This window comes from Lactuca serriola, chromosome 9, assembly GCF_051521515.1.
Source record: "Lactuca serriola cultivar US96UC23 chromosome 9, Lser_US96UC23_V15, whole genome shotgun sequence".
Taxonomy (NCBI): Eukaryota; Viridiplantae; Streptophyta; class Magnoliopsida; order Asterales; family Asteraceae; genus Lactuca; species Lactuca serriola.
In genome coordinates, this window is record NC_136416.1 from 95,715,428 (window position 1) to 95,729,699 (window position 14,272).

A 14,272-nucleotide genomic window follows, 5' to 3' on the forward strand; every position below is an offset into this window, starting at 1 on the left:
ATGGACCATGTCGGGTCGGGTTAAGTACATACCAAATATAGTTATGGACTTAGACATTAATCCAACAGTCTCCCACTTGGATAAGTCTAAAACTATTATTGCGTATGACTTCAAACCTAACTGGAAATCGTAGCTCTTAAAGCCGTTGTCGAACTCTGATCTTGTCAACGAACTTGTCCATTAGATAAGGGATCATATATTCCTCCATTCTAGATATCATATGGATTGAGACATGGATTATAATCATTCTCTCTGTCCATTTGTTGTTTCCCGATTTCTGATTTATGACGACTGACTAATTGAACAAATCAAATCAGTCCTGGCCCGGCCGAGCACTTCCATTTGTCATCATCAAATCATCGAGGGGCCCACAGATATCGCTTTTATCCCGAAGGTAAAAGGAATGGGTAAACTTCGACTCATATGGCTTGTTCTACTACTTGTTGAATCATACACAAAGGCACGTTTTATAGCACCGAGTTACCAAATGCGTTTTCGTGCAATCAATGTACAACCAACTCATAGTAACAACTCATATCTCTAGGTTTGAAGAATATAAGATATTATCGTCTCATGATCACTCGTGATAAAATCCATGAAGTGATTCCAATGAGCGCGGGTTGAATCCAATACTCAGAACTTATGAGCACTCATGAGTGTTGTAGCCCTTTGTCCAACACCTTAGACCTCTACAAGCCAACCCATGACAGTCTTAATTCATATCTACTTCCAACATATGACCGACTGTGGATGGTTTGAATAACTTAGTCATTCCGGAAGAATAACCTAGTTTATTCGGGAAGTCAAAACATGCAAAGTGAAACACAATAATAATTGAATCCAATATGGTATCAAATCTTTGAACATAAATAAAACACCTTTTATTTATCACCATATGATTACACATTATTCATTGTATACTGTTTCAGCTATCAACTTTATTCTTGAATTTAAAACAATAGTTGTCCCATGCTCCAAGCATGTACACTATGTTTTCTTAAACACTAGTCATGCCACACACCAAGTATGCATACTATGTTTGTCTATGATCCTTACTTTGTGAACTAGATCAATTGAACATAACTTCAATGATTCTCTTTTCACACTCCCAAATCCTTACCGCAAATGCAAGAATTCCAAATTCATGCCATTTACTGAAATCTGTTAGATTCTAAACTTATATGCATTGATCCTCTCGTAATGATTATGCACAAAGTCATAAAGACTTGGCAACAATCATTACAGAGTATTCCAAAGGAGATCAACTCCTTGGAAATATCCTTCTTGCATTAAGTTTCCTTAATCTTACACATATTGAAAATTCTAACTTTGAAACATTTCCAGATTCCATTTTGACTATCACTTCTGAACAAGAGTTGCCTCCTTACAGATTATGTCAATATGGTCCTTCCAGAATTATCACTATACTTCCAATTGTCCTTGAGTAACCAATATTTGGTAAACCTTAGATTGTCCTCGACAATTGTTTAATCCTTTTAGTCATATCCAGTTCTAAACCTTTTCCCTTCTTAATGCCCCAGGCATTTGGAAAATTTTAGAACGGATGAATATAGCACATGTAATCGATCCTATATCCGAAGCATATGGGACACGATTCATGATGTCTTACATAAAGACTAAACCAGTCTTTTGCTATAATATTTCCATTTCTATTTGCCAAGTTCTCATAATTCAGATTATGAAAAGGTATGCCGTAATCATAATCGAATTTTAGAACGCAAATAATGGACCCATATACAGAATTTCCTTGTGTTGAGCCATTCCAACATGAAATTCATATATATATCCTTGACTAAATGATTAAAACCTCACGATCTAAGCTTATAGATTTGAGATGAAGTATAATTTCCTCTCCCTTAATTATAGCAAAACAACTTTTCCCAAAGAAACCTTTTGTTTTCTATAATTAACATTTCTAGCTTGCAATACTTATCATAATTATCATGCTCCCACTAACATGATGATTATTAGCATAACACTTATGCTCCCACTAGCTTTAACATGTACTCAGAAAACAGCTGTCTTTCTCACCAAAGTTCAGATTTCTGATACAAGATTGTTTTGATAAAACTTTATCAAAATCATACACCTTCCCTTAGATAACACACTTGTGTGTCTAAACAATTATGAAGAGGGATGTCGTAATCATAATGGTTAGACCTTTTTGCCACTTCTCACAAGTCCAGGTTAGTGTGCCGGTAAACCACACACGCTCCACTAACGACTTTGAGAATGCAAATATCACAATTGCTATCTAGCTAAAATCTACTTAGTGAAAGTGTTTCCTCGCCATCATTTTCATGAATCGGAGAGAATCCTTATGACACTTAGATTTAATGGTGTATGTGTTCTTATCCAGGTGAATTGTCAAAATCATAGTCACAAGACAAGGATAATGACAAATCCAAACTCATATGGACTGAACTCAATCTTAATTTCTTGCCACCTGGCAGCTCAAGGGCCTGCCATTGCTTCCAAGTTGTTGTGCAACAAATTGAGAACTCTAAGAACTCATATGCAAAGCCAACTTTAACTGGAATGGGCACAGAATATGTCAACACGATAGGTTATAAACCTCAAGTCGTGTGCTAGTGAAGAACTTCAGGTTTATTCTTGATTAGTTCTTGAGACTTTCAAGACCTTTAAGACTCCCACTGTCCTCTTTACCTATAAGACTCCCTTGTCAAATATCCAAGAGATAGTGCGGATTCTAATCAAGACAAACACTTCACACAATTGGCCTTAGTTGGTCTTTGTTTTATCCAAAACATCACAACTTACCAATTTCAAATGTACAAGAGTTTTAAACCTTCTTTAAGACATGTCACTCAAGTTACAATCTTAGAGTATAACTCTAAGAATTGTTTTTGGAACGAAGTATGAATCATCTTCTTGATTTAACCACTTCAACAATTCAAGTTCCTCTTCTTAGTCATAAGAATGCACTAAGATTTCCTTAGAGAACTAATTTTGATATGGTTTCTTAATCATTAAGATGATCACAAAACTGATACTAAAGTACTCTCCCATCTTTTCAGATATGAGAAACTTTTATCCTTCTGCCTAATTTGATTCTTCTTATTCGCCCTGCCATACATTGGAACCTTTTCCAATGTCTCAGAGTTACACTTAAGCTTGTAAGTATAATCATATTTACTGAGCTTTAGTAAACTATGACGAATAGTCTTATCAATCTTTTGTGGTGGACTTAATCAGTGCACAAGAATGTGTACTCGATCCCTTAGTCCTTTACTTGACTCACACATCCATGTGGCCGAGTAATTAGTCTTAATTTTCCAAAACTTGAAAGTTCTCATTCATCATGCTATACAACTTGCATGATTCCAAGTTCCGGTCCAATTGAAACTTGGGTGATGAGAATCTTTCCTTATTTGGTAAATCTAGACATTACCACAAATGAAAGAATCAATTTCATATTTCCACTCTTGCTTTTAATGGAATCATATAAGCAACAATTTTTCCTCAAAAGCCATTGTAAGGATATTTTAAAATAAATAAAATCAAAAAAAATTTCTTTTATTTTAAAACTTTGCGGAAAAACTTATCCTTACAATCCATATGAAAACTTGTTGTTATCTATTCCTAAGCAATATCTCATAACTCCTAAGAAGTTGCTCAAGAATCCGATCTTCAAACTATGCGATAGAAATCCATCTACGCCATCAGATTCAGCATATTCTTTCTTTAAGTTTCTTCACTTTTCTTTGATTCTTAAAACATCACCATGTGACCCAGTCACATCATGTATCAGGAATCTCATAATAGAAACTTAACAGAGTTAGATAGTGGTCTTTACCTGAAGTAGAGTCAAACTTATTGACTTTAACATCCTTAGGTAAATTTGGCAGCTTCGCAACCAATGCCCCTTCCCTTGGCAATATAAACATATGGACCCTTTGATAATGGTACACAAGACTATCACAGACTTAGCTTTTCTCTTTACCATTTGGTCAACCGAGTTAACTATGGCCGATCCCTTTCCATTGGGAAGAGAATGCTTTACTGGATATCCAATGTCATCATTGTCAATGTCCATAAAGTTTTAGGAAGTTGATCTTAGCAAATAGATAAGATCGTTAAGGGTCTTGTCATAGTCTGTTTCATAGGTGTCCCAAAGGAACTCACTATGTGACTTAGAAAGTGATTGAACCACCAACTTTCTCAAGACTTTGACACCCAACTCTCCCAGCTTGTCAATATGTGACTACATCTCCAAGATGTGCTCACACCTAGACCTTGCCTTGCCAATAGGGCTTGAGTGACCTTAAACTTTTCAAGAACTTGTGGGTTGGGGAGAATAATTGGAGGAGGTGAAAGAAGTATGATTTCCAAAGGACATCATCTTCATTTAGGAAACCTTGTTTCACTAGATTTGGGAAGATCATAGGTGTCTATTACAGACATCTTTTGGGAGATATTCAAGATAGTTGATTTAAAGTCCTTAATATGACACCCAATATGAAATATTAAGGCTAGGACCCAACAAACTATTTTATAACTTAGAAGAGGTATGCCGTAATCCAAGTTATAAAATATTTGAAGGTAGGTGAATGACGATTCACCAATTTCCACCAAGATAAACGAAATGAATTATTAGGTTTTAATTGGTTTTGAAACTCCTAGATCTTTGAGATTCATTGAACTTTTCAAAGGCATGTTTCAATCTCGAGTGTGCCCTTCAGGTTTTGTGACTGGGATGCCGAGGATCACAAAACAAGGTGTGAAGTAACCATGCAAATCACTTGGTACCCTTAATAAATTACCCCTCAATCGATGTGCCGGTTAACCACACACGCTCCATCGATACTATGATAAATATTAAGTCACCCTTTACCTACCTTGTTAAGTCCAAGTTAGTGTGCCGGTTAACCACACACGCTCCACTAACGACTTAGACAAAGTGTAAAGTGTAATTTCATGGGTTAGCACCTTATTCACATTTTTCCTAAGTAACTAAGATTGGGTATTATTAAGAGTTTAGTTACTTAGTATTATCATTAATACTTTTAATGAAGGGAGAATTCTAGTCCTGTCAAACCCGTTCGGCTAACGACCCTCCACCAGTCAAGCAAGCGGTGGGTGAGAGTGGACACCCATTAAGTTGCCATTTTATAGGCAACAACCTTATACCCACCTTATAGACCGGCTTCGTGAATGAGGCGTACTAGCGGTAAGACTGACTTTACTCTTATACATATATATATATATATATATATATATATTATTAACTTATAATATTATAAAGTATAAGGGTTGAATTTTAACTTTTAAAATTCTAAGGGCTAACTTGGAATTAAAGTATTCATAAGAGAAAACTTTACAAATTCCAAAACTTGAGGGCAAGTTTTGAAACTATTCAAAACTAATTAATTCCATAACTTATGTGTTTAAAGTAGTTTTAATCCAAAAACTCTTCAAGTTCCATAACTTGAGGACAAGTTATGGAAGACTTTAAACTAATAAAAGAATTAACTTTTCTTTATTTTATAACTTATGGAATTAATTAAGGTTACACCTTTTTTTTTTAATTTATTATTTAATGAAGAGACTCTTGGTCCTCCATAACTTGAGGACAAATTATGGAGTCATAACACCTTTTAATTAGAACTAGACTCTTCATTTTTGTAACCTTTGCCAACTTTTATGAGTTTTAAGATTCATAAATGTGACTTATCATATAACTTGAGGACAAGTTACAAAAACACATTTTAGAATCAATTCTTAGATTAATTTGGATTAAAACCAACTATCACATAATATATTCATTAATCTAAATTCACTCATAAAACAAGGTAACACAAAAAACTTTTGGTGATCCATAACTTATTCTTAAGTTATGGAATCCTTTAAAACATTAACACCAAATTTTGTAACTCCATAAAAACTTTGAATCAATTTTTTTTTAAAAACCTTTTCATATCCATAACTTATGGAGGTTTCAAAAAATAAAACTCTTTAGATCAAACTTTTAAAACTAATAAAATAATCATATCATTTTATCTTTTATTAAATTTGACCTAATTCAACTCATAAAGCAAATTATTCAAATTTTACAAATAATTAGTTTTTCACAAGAACAAGTAATTATCTTAAAATTTGACAAACTTCATGTTTTTTTTTTCAACTTTGAAAATAAAATATTTGCATCAATATAACAGAAAACAACCTGTGGCTCTGATACCACTGTTGGGTTTTGAGCATTCTAACACTTCCTAAGTGTACATGCAACCCTAAATACCTTGGATCTATGTTTTCTATATTATACATGCAAATAAGAACATCCAAGGTATTATCCTAATCTAGCATACAAAAACTATGAATGTAACAAGATAGAATACATACCTCTTGATGTAGCTTGATGTCTTAAAGCTTTAAGAGCTTAGCCCCAATAGTGTGGAAGCCTCAAGTGGAATCACAAATCACCAAGACACCTTGGAAGACTTTAGAGAATATGAATACTTGGTTCTCTCTTAGTGAAATCGGCTAGCCCTCATAGTGTATCCACACACTAGTGCAAATTTCACCAACCAAGGACATCTTTATATAGTGTGGAGGATTAGGGTTAAACCCTAATACCCATGGCCTTTCATTTCCTAGGATCCATGGGTTAAACACTCCATGGACTATCCATGAAAGCTTAGCCCAACCTAAATGAACTTGGCCCATTCCATATATATAAGAGTCCATATTTAATTAGTTCCTTTTGATCACTTAATTAATTATAAATTAATTCTTGATCAATACTAATTAAATAATATGATTCCATATTAATATATTAGAACTTATAATATATTAATATTAATCATAAACATACTATTCTCAAAAGATTATCCATATAAATTGTGTCGGTGAAGTGCAACCCAAATGGACCATGCCGGGTCGGGTTAAGTACATACCAAATATAGTTATGGACTTAGACATTAATCCAACAATACTGTCTATCTGGATACCGATCTAACATATCATAACCACATGTAGCATACCATAACAATAACAACTAAAGGGTCGGCCTTGGTGCCGTAGACCCTATTGATATAGTGAGGATAACTCACCTTGCAGATGTCGACACGAAAGGTAAACTCCAACTCTCGGATCATGTGACACAGGCTCCACCACCTATCATCATAGTACGTCATACTCATAAGTCCTTAACCTTATAAGGTACTCCACAACCCACTAGTCAACCCCTGGTCAAAGCCAAAGTCCTCAGTCAAGGTCAACAGTCCATGTCGACCTTAACTTGTCGAGTACCCTCAGCTACTCGCCGAGTTCCCTGAAGTACATTCCAACTTGCCGAGTCATCGCAGTGACCCGTCGAGTTCCTTTGATTCTCGATCAAGCTTTAAGGCCACCCGTCGAGTTCCTTCCTTGCAACTCGACGGATACACCTTATACATCCAAAAGAAAACTCATCCGACTCGCCAAGTTGTTCTTCAACTCGTCGAGTCTGGTGGCAATCTTCATCAGACTTGCCGAGTTGTTCATCCAACCCGTCGAGTTCACGACCATCTTCATGTGACTCGCCGAGTCAACCTTGCAACTCGCCGAGTCCATTCAGTCCTTTTTCCACACATACTTGTTTTGAGCCATGCAACGGTTCCAATTTATAGATCCAAGCTTCTAGGGCATGCTTATCACGTAAAGTTGCAAACTTTACGTGCATGCATTGCTATAAAGGCTCCAAATGCCTATTTTAAGTTCTTAATGGAACTTCATGCTCAAGAGGGACCTTAATCACAACCAAGACTGTGACTTTATGCTTCTAGAATCCAAGGAGGGTCTGGATCTGAAGTTACAACATCAGATCTAGCCCATAGCTCATCATACCAACTTGAAAATCCATAAAAACCCTAGAAACTCAACAAAAGGGAAAAGGAAAGTAAGGATGGCACTTTGATACCTCCAAAGGATGCTAGCCGAGGTAAATCCTGCTTACCACTCCTTCCTTTCTTCAATTTCCTTTGCACTCTTAGCTTTCTTCCTCCAAGATTCTCTTTTCCAAGCTTCAACACCACACCAAGGCACACACTCACGAATTAGGGTTTTAAGGGGCTCTCAAAGACTGTAAAGAGGCCAAAGGAGGCTAAGGCTCCTTTAAATAGAGGTGCAAATCCCGAGATTTAGGGTTTACACTGCCAGCTCCTACTTGCCGAGTCCCAACATGGATTCGTCGAGTAGGTCACTTAACACGAGATCTCACCCCGCTGCTACTCGACGAGTAGTTCAACCAACTCGTCGAGTAGAGCTTAAGCCAATAAATCTTATTTAAGCAATACCTGAGAATCGGGGCGTTACATTGGGTCTCCACATTCTTGGCTGCTCTAACGACTATCTTCAAAGTAGTTGCCATTTTTACTGTTGCACCAAAGGCTGCTGTCTTTATATCGTTGAGCTCCTATTAACGAGATCTTCAATTATTGTTTAGGTTGTGTCGGCTAAAAATCGATCGATCTAAAATTCGATTTCCATGTTGTACATTGTTATGCTAAATCTTAGAAAAATCATAACTTACTCAAACGAAAGGGACCAAAAGCATAACAAACTAATTATGAAGAGATCAAAACATATACAAGCCAATATGCAAACTTGATACCTTAAAAAGCTTTCTTACGAGATGATGATTATGGATCTAAAACTTTTTCACCAAGCAAGGCAACTTCAAGCTTATCTAAGTCCTTCATAAAGGGAAAAATGAGCACCAAAGTCTCTTTATTAGCTCAAGAACACCAGCAAGAGGCTAAGGTGTCGATTTAGGGTTTTAGAAGATTTGGGGACTGGTAAAGAGGCTAGCCTAAAGTCTTAAGATGCTTAAATAGACACTTACTAAAAAATTAGGGTTTTAGTACCCATCGTATTCCCAACGTACGAGGCTGAGTTTCACAATCCTTCCTTATGGGTACGCTAAGCATACACCAATGTACGCCTAACGTATTGCCCTTCGCACTAGTACGCCTTGCGTACTCCCTATGTACGCCTCACGTACTAGGGTTTCCTCTTAAACCCTAAAATACTTCGAATGCCATGACTTATTCGTTATAAATTTGATTTCGATGATCGTTATATCCATGAAAAGGCGACGAGAAGCTCTACACTTTTATCAACTCATACTTGCCATAAAATTTCCCAAACAAAACCCATTTTCCATAAAAGTCCGTTATCATTTTACCAAAAAACCCCTTGATTCCAAAACCAAATCCGAACGCCCGAATCATCTACATTACATCACCCACACCCAAATGGGTAACGATTCGAGACATGTCGTTACAACAACAATATTTAGGAGGTAGTCCAAAGTGTAATCAATGCGGGTATCATCACAACAATGTTTGTTGGATATGTAACAATTATGGCAGGAAGGGCCACCTTACTCAAAGGTGAAGAATCCCCACACCAACACCAACACATGTGAAAAACCAAGGAGCCGCAAAAGCAACAGGAAACAAAGATTGTTATGAATGTGGGGAGGTAGGGAGGTATAAGAGAGACTACCCGAAGTTCAAGGGACGAGAATTAAATGCCAGATGAAAGGGAATTTTCCACAAGATCAATGGACTCTGTCAATAACCAAACCGTGGTCACTGGTACGCACCTAAATAACAATTTGTATGCAAACGTACTTTTCGATTGAGCTCCTCCCCTATACTCTCTCTTATTTCGGGGTATTTTTCTTGGCCTCCATCACACCTAGAATTCCTTAGGACCAACCCTAATCTCCCTCTTCAAGATTTGAGCTCACCCCCTCTCCTCTCTCATATTTTGATGAAGCTTGAAGATCAAGAAGATTCTTTTGGTTGCAAAGAATATTGTTTCGAGTTTGGATCCATCAAAGTCATTGAACATAATATTAATTAAATGTTAACATGTCGTCCATAATAGTAAAATTTATTCTAACAATTAGTGATGCCATTTCATAAAACTTTCTTGTTGAAGTATGCATCTAAAACTTGGACGTCAAGACCATATTTTTTATAAAACGTTGATGTCCCCGTAGCATTTTTATATAACTTGTAGGTCATATTAGTAAAAAGTGTTAAATGGATTTAAATGTTGTTTTTTTAAGATTATTAGAAATAAATATTATAATCGATGAACTTTTTATGTGATGTTTGAAATATTGGTTGGTATAAAAACATTCGACTGATTTACATGAATAACTTAGAATTGATTTTATTTTTAAAGCATAATATATCAATTAAAACAATATAGCATCCCACGTCATCAATCCATTATACTTGGTAAACGATTTATAACCATCGATTATAACTTCATCAACGGGAACAAAACAAAACAAATGAAGCACACGGATCGTTATCTCCACCGTCGATCTTATCCAACAAAACCATCCCGCTTCCGCTTCAAACTCAAAATCCCCAAATTTATCCCTCCCTTTATAAATCACACCAATCCCGTTTTCCGACATTCAAATCATATTCATCTCTCTATAGAAATCCGAAGCTTTTTTCAGTTTGCGTAGTGATTATTCCAACAATGTCAGGACGTGGAAAGGGTGGAAAGGGTCTTGGTAAGGGAGGAGCGAAGCGTCATCGGAAAGTTCTCCGTGATAACATTCAGGGAATCACAAAGCCAGCTATCAGGAGGTTAGCGAGGAGAGGAGGTGTAAAGAGGATCAGTGGTCTGATCTATGAAGAAACCAGAGGTGTACTGAAAATCTTTTTGGAAAATGTGATTCGTGATGCAGTTACATACACTGAGCATGCTCGAAGGAAGACTGTAACTGCAATGGATGTTGTCTACGCTCTGAAGAGGCAAGGAAAGACTCTTTACGGATTTGGAGGCTGAGATCCATAAATGGTTCTTCGTACCCTCACTGTTCTATTTTCTTTTCGTTCTTGTAGTGGTTCTATCTATAAAATTTCCATTTTTTAGATCTAGTAGCTTTATGTAAATCGATTGCTTCAATCCTTAAAAAGGATGATATTAATTTAATCTACTGCCTTTGTTTTGGATTCTGGCATAAACTTTTATTTGATTAACTGAATATTGTTATACAAACGCCTTGTTCATTTCAAAAATTGATTGTCGTTGCTGTGCTATTTTTTTTGTATAAATCACTAATCGTATTTGGGTGTTTTCTTTATGTTTGTTTTATGTATCATACAGTATAAAGTGATTAAATTTAGTGATTTTTTTGTGGGATTTAGAATTCGTCACTCTCACACATTTTAATTTGGTGATATAGAAACCAAAGCTTTTCTTGAAACTTTTCCATTCTTAACTAAATGAAGGTATAAGCGGCCATCGGTTCTCTTTTTTATGGACAGAGCCGGTGAAAGTAAACGTTTTCTTGACTATTGCCGTTAGATCTAACGTCTTATTCTTTGACAACAAGTGCTAAGAGACGGTCAACGTCAAGGTTGCAAACAGTGCAATCTGAGTGGTTTGGTGGTTTCTGGCATCTGAATGCCTTCAGTGTTAGTCTGTTATGTACAGATCTAAGGTAAACTACTTTGTTGCTTGTTGAGCATTATTTCAGTGGATCACTGTAAGGTTTTCACACGCCTTCTTGTTTGTTTAGGTTTTTTATATAAGGTGCTTCTGTGTTGCTTGAGCGTATATTTGTTTGTTTTAGTTTTACATCTTTGTTTGTGACTCTTACAACTTGTTGATAACAGAGGACTGTGGTATTGTGGTTGTACAAACTTGTCATCCTCAAGAAAGATGGTTAAATCTGGTTTAGTACAATTGTTGGGTTTGCCAAAGAACACAGTTTAATTGTTATATAAGGTTTATCAGTCATTGTTGGAGAAACTCCAGCTTCTGCTTCTGGTTCCAAGAGTCCGGATCATTATGATTTTGATGATCCCTTGTTTTTACATCCGTCTGATAATGGTGTGGTGTCCATTCTAGTTTTAAATTTACTGGTGCTGAAAAGTCTAGAATTTGGCAAGTTCAATGGCTAGGGCCTTAAATTGTTTTTTGAAAGAACTGGTCAAGGAAAAAGCAATCCCCTTGCCCACTACGGTTGATCCTTAGGCCTCCCCCCTCTTCTATCAACTAAATGGATTCTTAGATCTTGCTAGGTTGATCCTTAGGCCTCCCCCCTCTTCTATCAACTAAATGGATTCTTAGATCTTGCTAATGAGATTAAGAAAAAGAACTCTCTTTCTAAATTCTTCTAATTTTTATGTTATGCATAGCAAGGTTGCAGAAAACGTTAGACGTTAGCTAGTCGGTAGATTGGGGTCTAGGGATTAATCGACTAATGGGGTTTAATCAGAGACCATTAATTAATAAGAAAATTATTTCAAAAATTTATAAATATGACATTAATTGTAAGAATATAAATAAATAAACATAAAAATTTAATAAGGCTCATCGGTGTGGGTGCGGTTTGGAACCGCGTTTTCTGCCACGTAGACCGGGAACACCGCCCCCAGGGCACGGTTTCCTGCGGCCATTGAAGACCGCGTCCTCTGATTGGTTGGTCAATTTTGACCGTTGAAGGCTGAAGATTCGTGTATTTTTCTTCTTCTTCTTTTTTTATTTTATTTTTATTTTTATTACCATTACTCAATATATATATATATATATATATATATATATATATATATATATATATATATATATATATATATATATATATATATATATATATATATACATGTTACCATTTTAACCATTCACCACCTTCACTCCATCTTTAAACAAATATTTTCATAATCTTTTCATCATTTTTTTTTTGAAAAAATGTCTTCTTCCAAAAGGTCTACCAAAGAAAAAACACCAGTAAGAAACACCAAAACCCCAATACCTTCATTTGATCAACCGATTTTCTTACCTCCGTTTTAACACTACGGCGGTATGCTTCCATATTTTCCACAATGACCAGCGCAACCACTACCACAAACACCACCACTACCACAACCCGACTCGGATTTTAATCTATTTGATTTATTATGTCAACCCGAGTTTGTTCAACAAACACAAACACAACCAGAAACGGTCGTTTCTGATTCTGAATCGGAATTCGTTACAGAGACTCAGCCCACTCGAGCAGCAACTAAAAAGAAAACAGAAGGCGGAGGCTAGATGTTGGGAACCTTTGGAAGCGTTAGTGTTGGCACAATCCGATATTTAAGAAGATGCGACAGTTGGAAAAGACCAAAAACATGACCGCTTTTGGAATCACGTTTTACACAGGTTCCATAAAGGAATGAACCGTGGAGAATACCGTTCAAAACATCAAGTGTACTCCAAATGGGGGAAGATGAACAAAGAAGTCATGTTGTTTAATGACTTGTGGAAAAACATGAAACGTCAATGGAAAAGTGGAGAAAACGATGAAGTGATTTTGAAGAAAGCGTTGAAAGTGTATCAAAAAAAAAAAAAGCTGAACGCTTTCAAGTTTCTTGAAGCTTGGAATTTTTTGAATGATAACAGGAAATGACTGAGTAGCAAAACATCTGACGAGCATATCGACAGCGGGTCAAAACGCAGCAGAACATCTGAATCTGACCACACTACATCAGATGCTCGTGTTCAATTTGATCTGAATGAAGATGAACCTGTTCCAGTTTCACCACCTTCCCGACCATTAGGAAGAGACAAATCAAAAAGCAAAGGCAAAGACAAAGCGTCAAATTCAGATGATTTGAAAGAAATGAGATCCAACATGAAAGGTATAAAAGACAGAATAGACAAGATTTTGAAAATTGCTTCTGAAAGAGAGTTTCGGAAACAAAGGGAGAGCGACATGCGAATACTAGCGATAGACACGTCGAATATGACCGGGGCCGAGCTTGAAGTGGTTTTGGCGATGAAAGAGGAAGTGAAAAACCTTTACATCAATCGTGGCTAATTTCTAATTTTTTTTTCAAGTTTTTAATCGTTTCGTGTGCGTGTGTTTTTTTTTTTAAGTTGCTGGTTTTATGTTTCTACTTTGTTTTTCTATTTTTTTTTAATTAAGTAATGTATGGTATTTGTATTTTTAATTAATGAAATGTTATGTTTTTAAAATTATGTATTTTTATTAAAAAAATAAGTTATATTAAATTAAAATAGTTAAAAAAAAACCCTAAAAGTGTGGCACCACTCTGTTGGTGTGGCAAGAAACCACACTTGAATGGTAAAAAATGACATTGCGTTTATGTGGCGGGGGAGGGAGTGTGGTTTCGGTGACACCACACCCTCCAGCCTAATAAGTTTAACAAACACAACGATTTATCATCCAATTAATAAGAAAAGTTATTTAAATTTTAATATATTTAAA

General features: G+C 36.0%; 1 protein-coding gene across 1 annotated transcript; it reads left to right on the forward strand.

Moving 5' to 3' along the window:
* The first annotated feature begins 10,444 nt into the window (after positions 1-10,444).
* On the forward strand, positions 10,445-11,005 carry LOC145076857 (histone H4-like). The gene has a single exon (XM_079022662.1). The coding sequence runs from the start codon at positions 10,531-10,533 to the stop codon at positions 10,840-10,842; it is 312 nt and encodes a 103-aa protein (XP_078878788.1). The 5' UTR covers positions 10,445-10,530; the 3' UTR covers positions 10,843-11,005.
* The last annotated feature ends 3,267 nt before the right edge of the window (positions 11,006-14,272 follow it).

What these genes read in the sequence shown, in the direction of transcription:
- LOC145076857 (XM_079022662.1), top strand. Translation starts at nt 10,531, where the DNA reads ATGTCAGGACGTGGAAAGGGTGGAAAGGGTCTTGGTAAGGGAGGAGCG.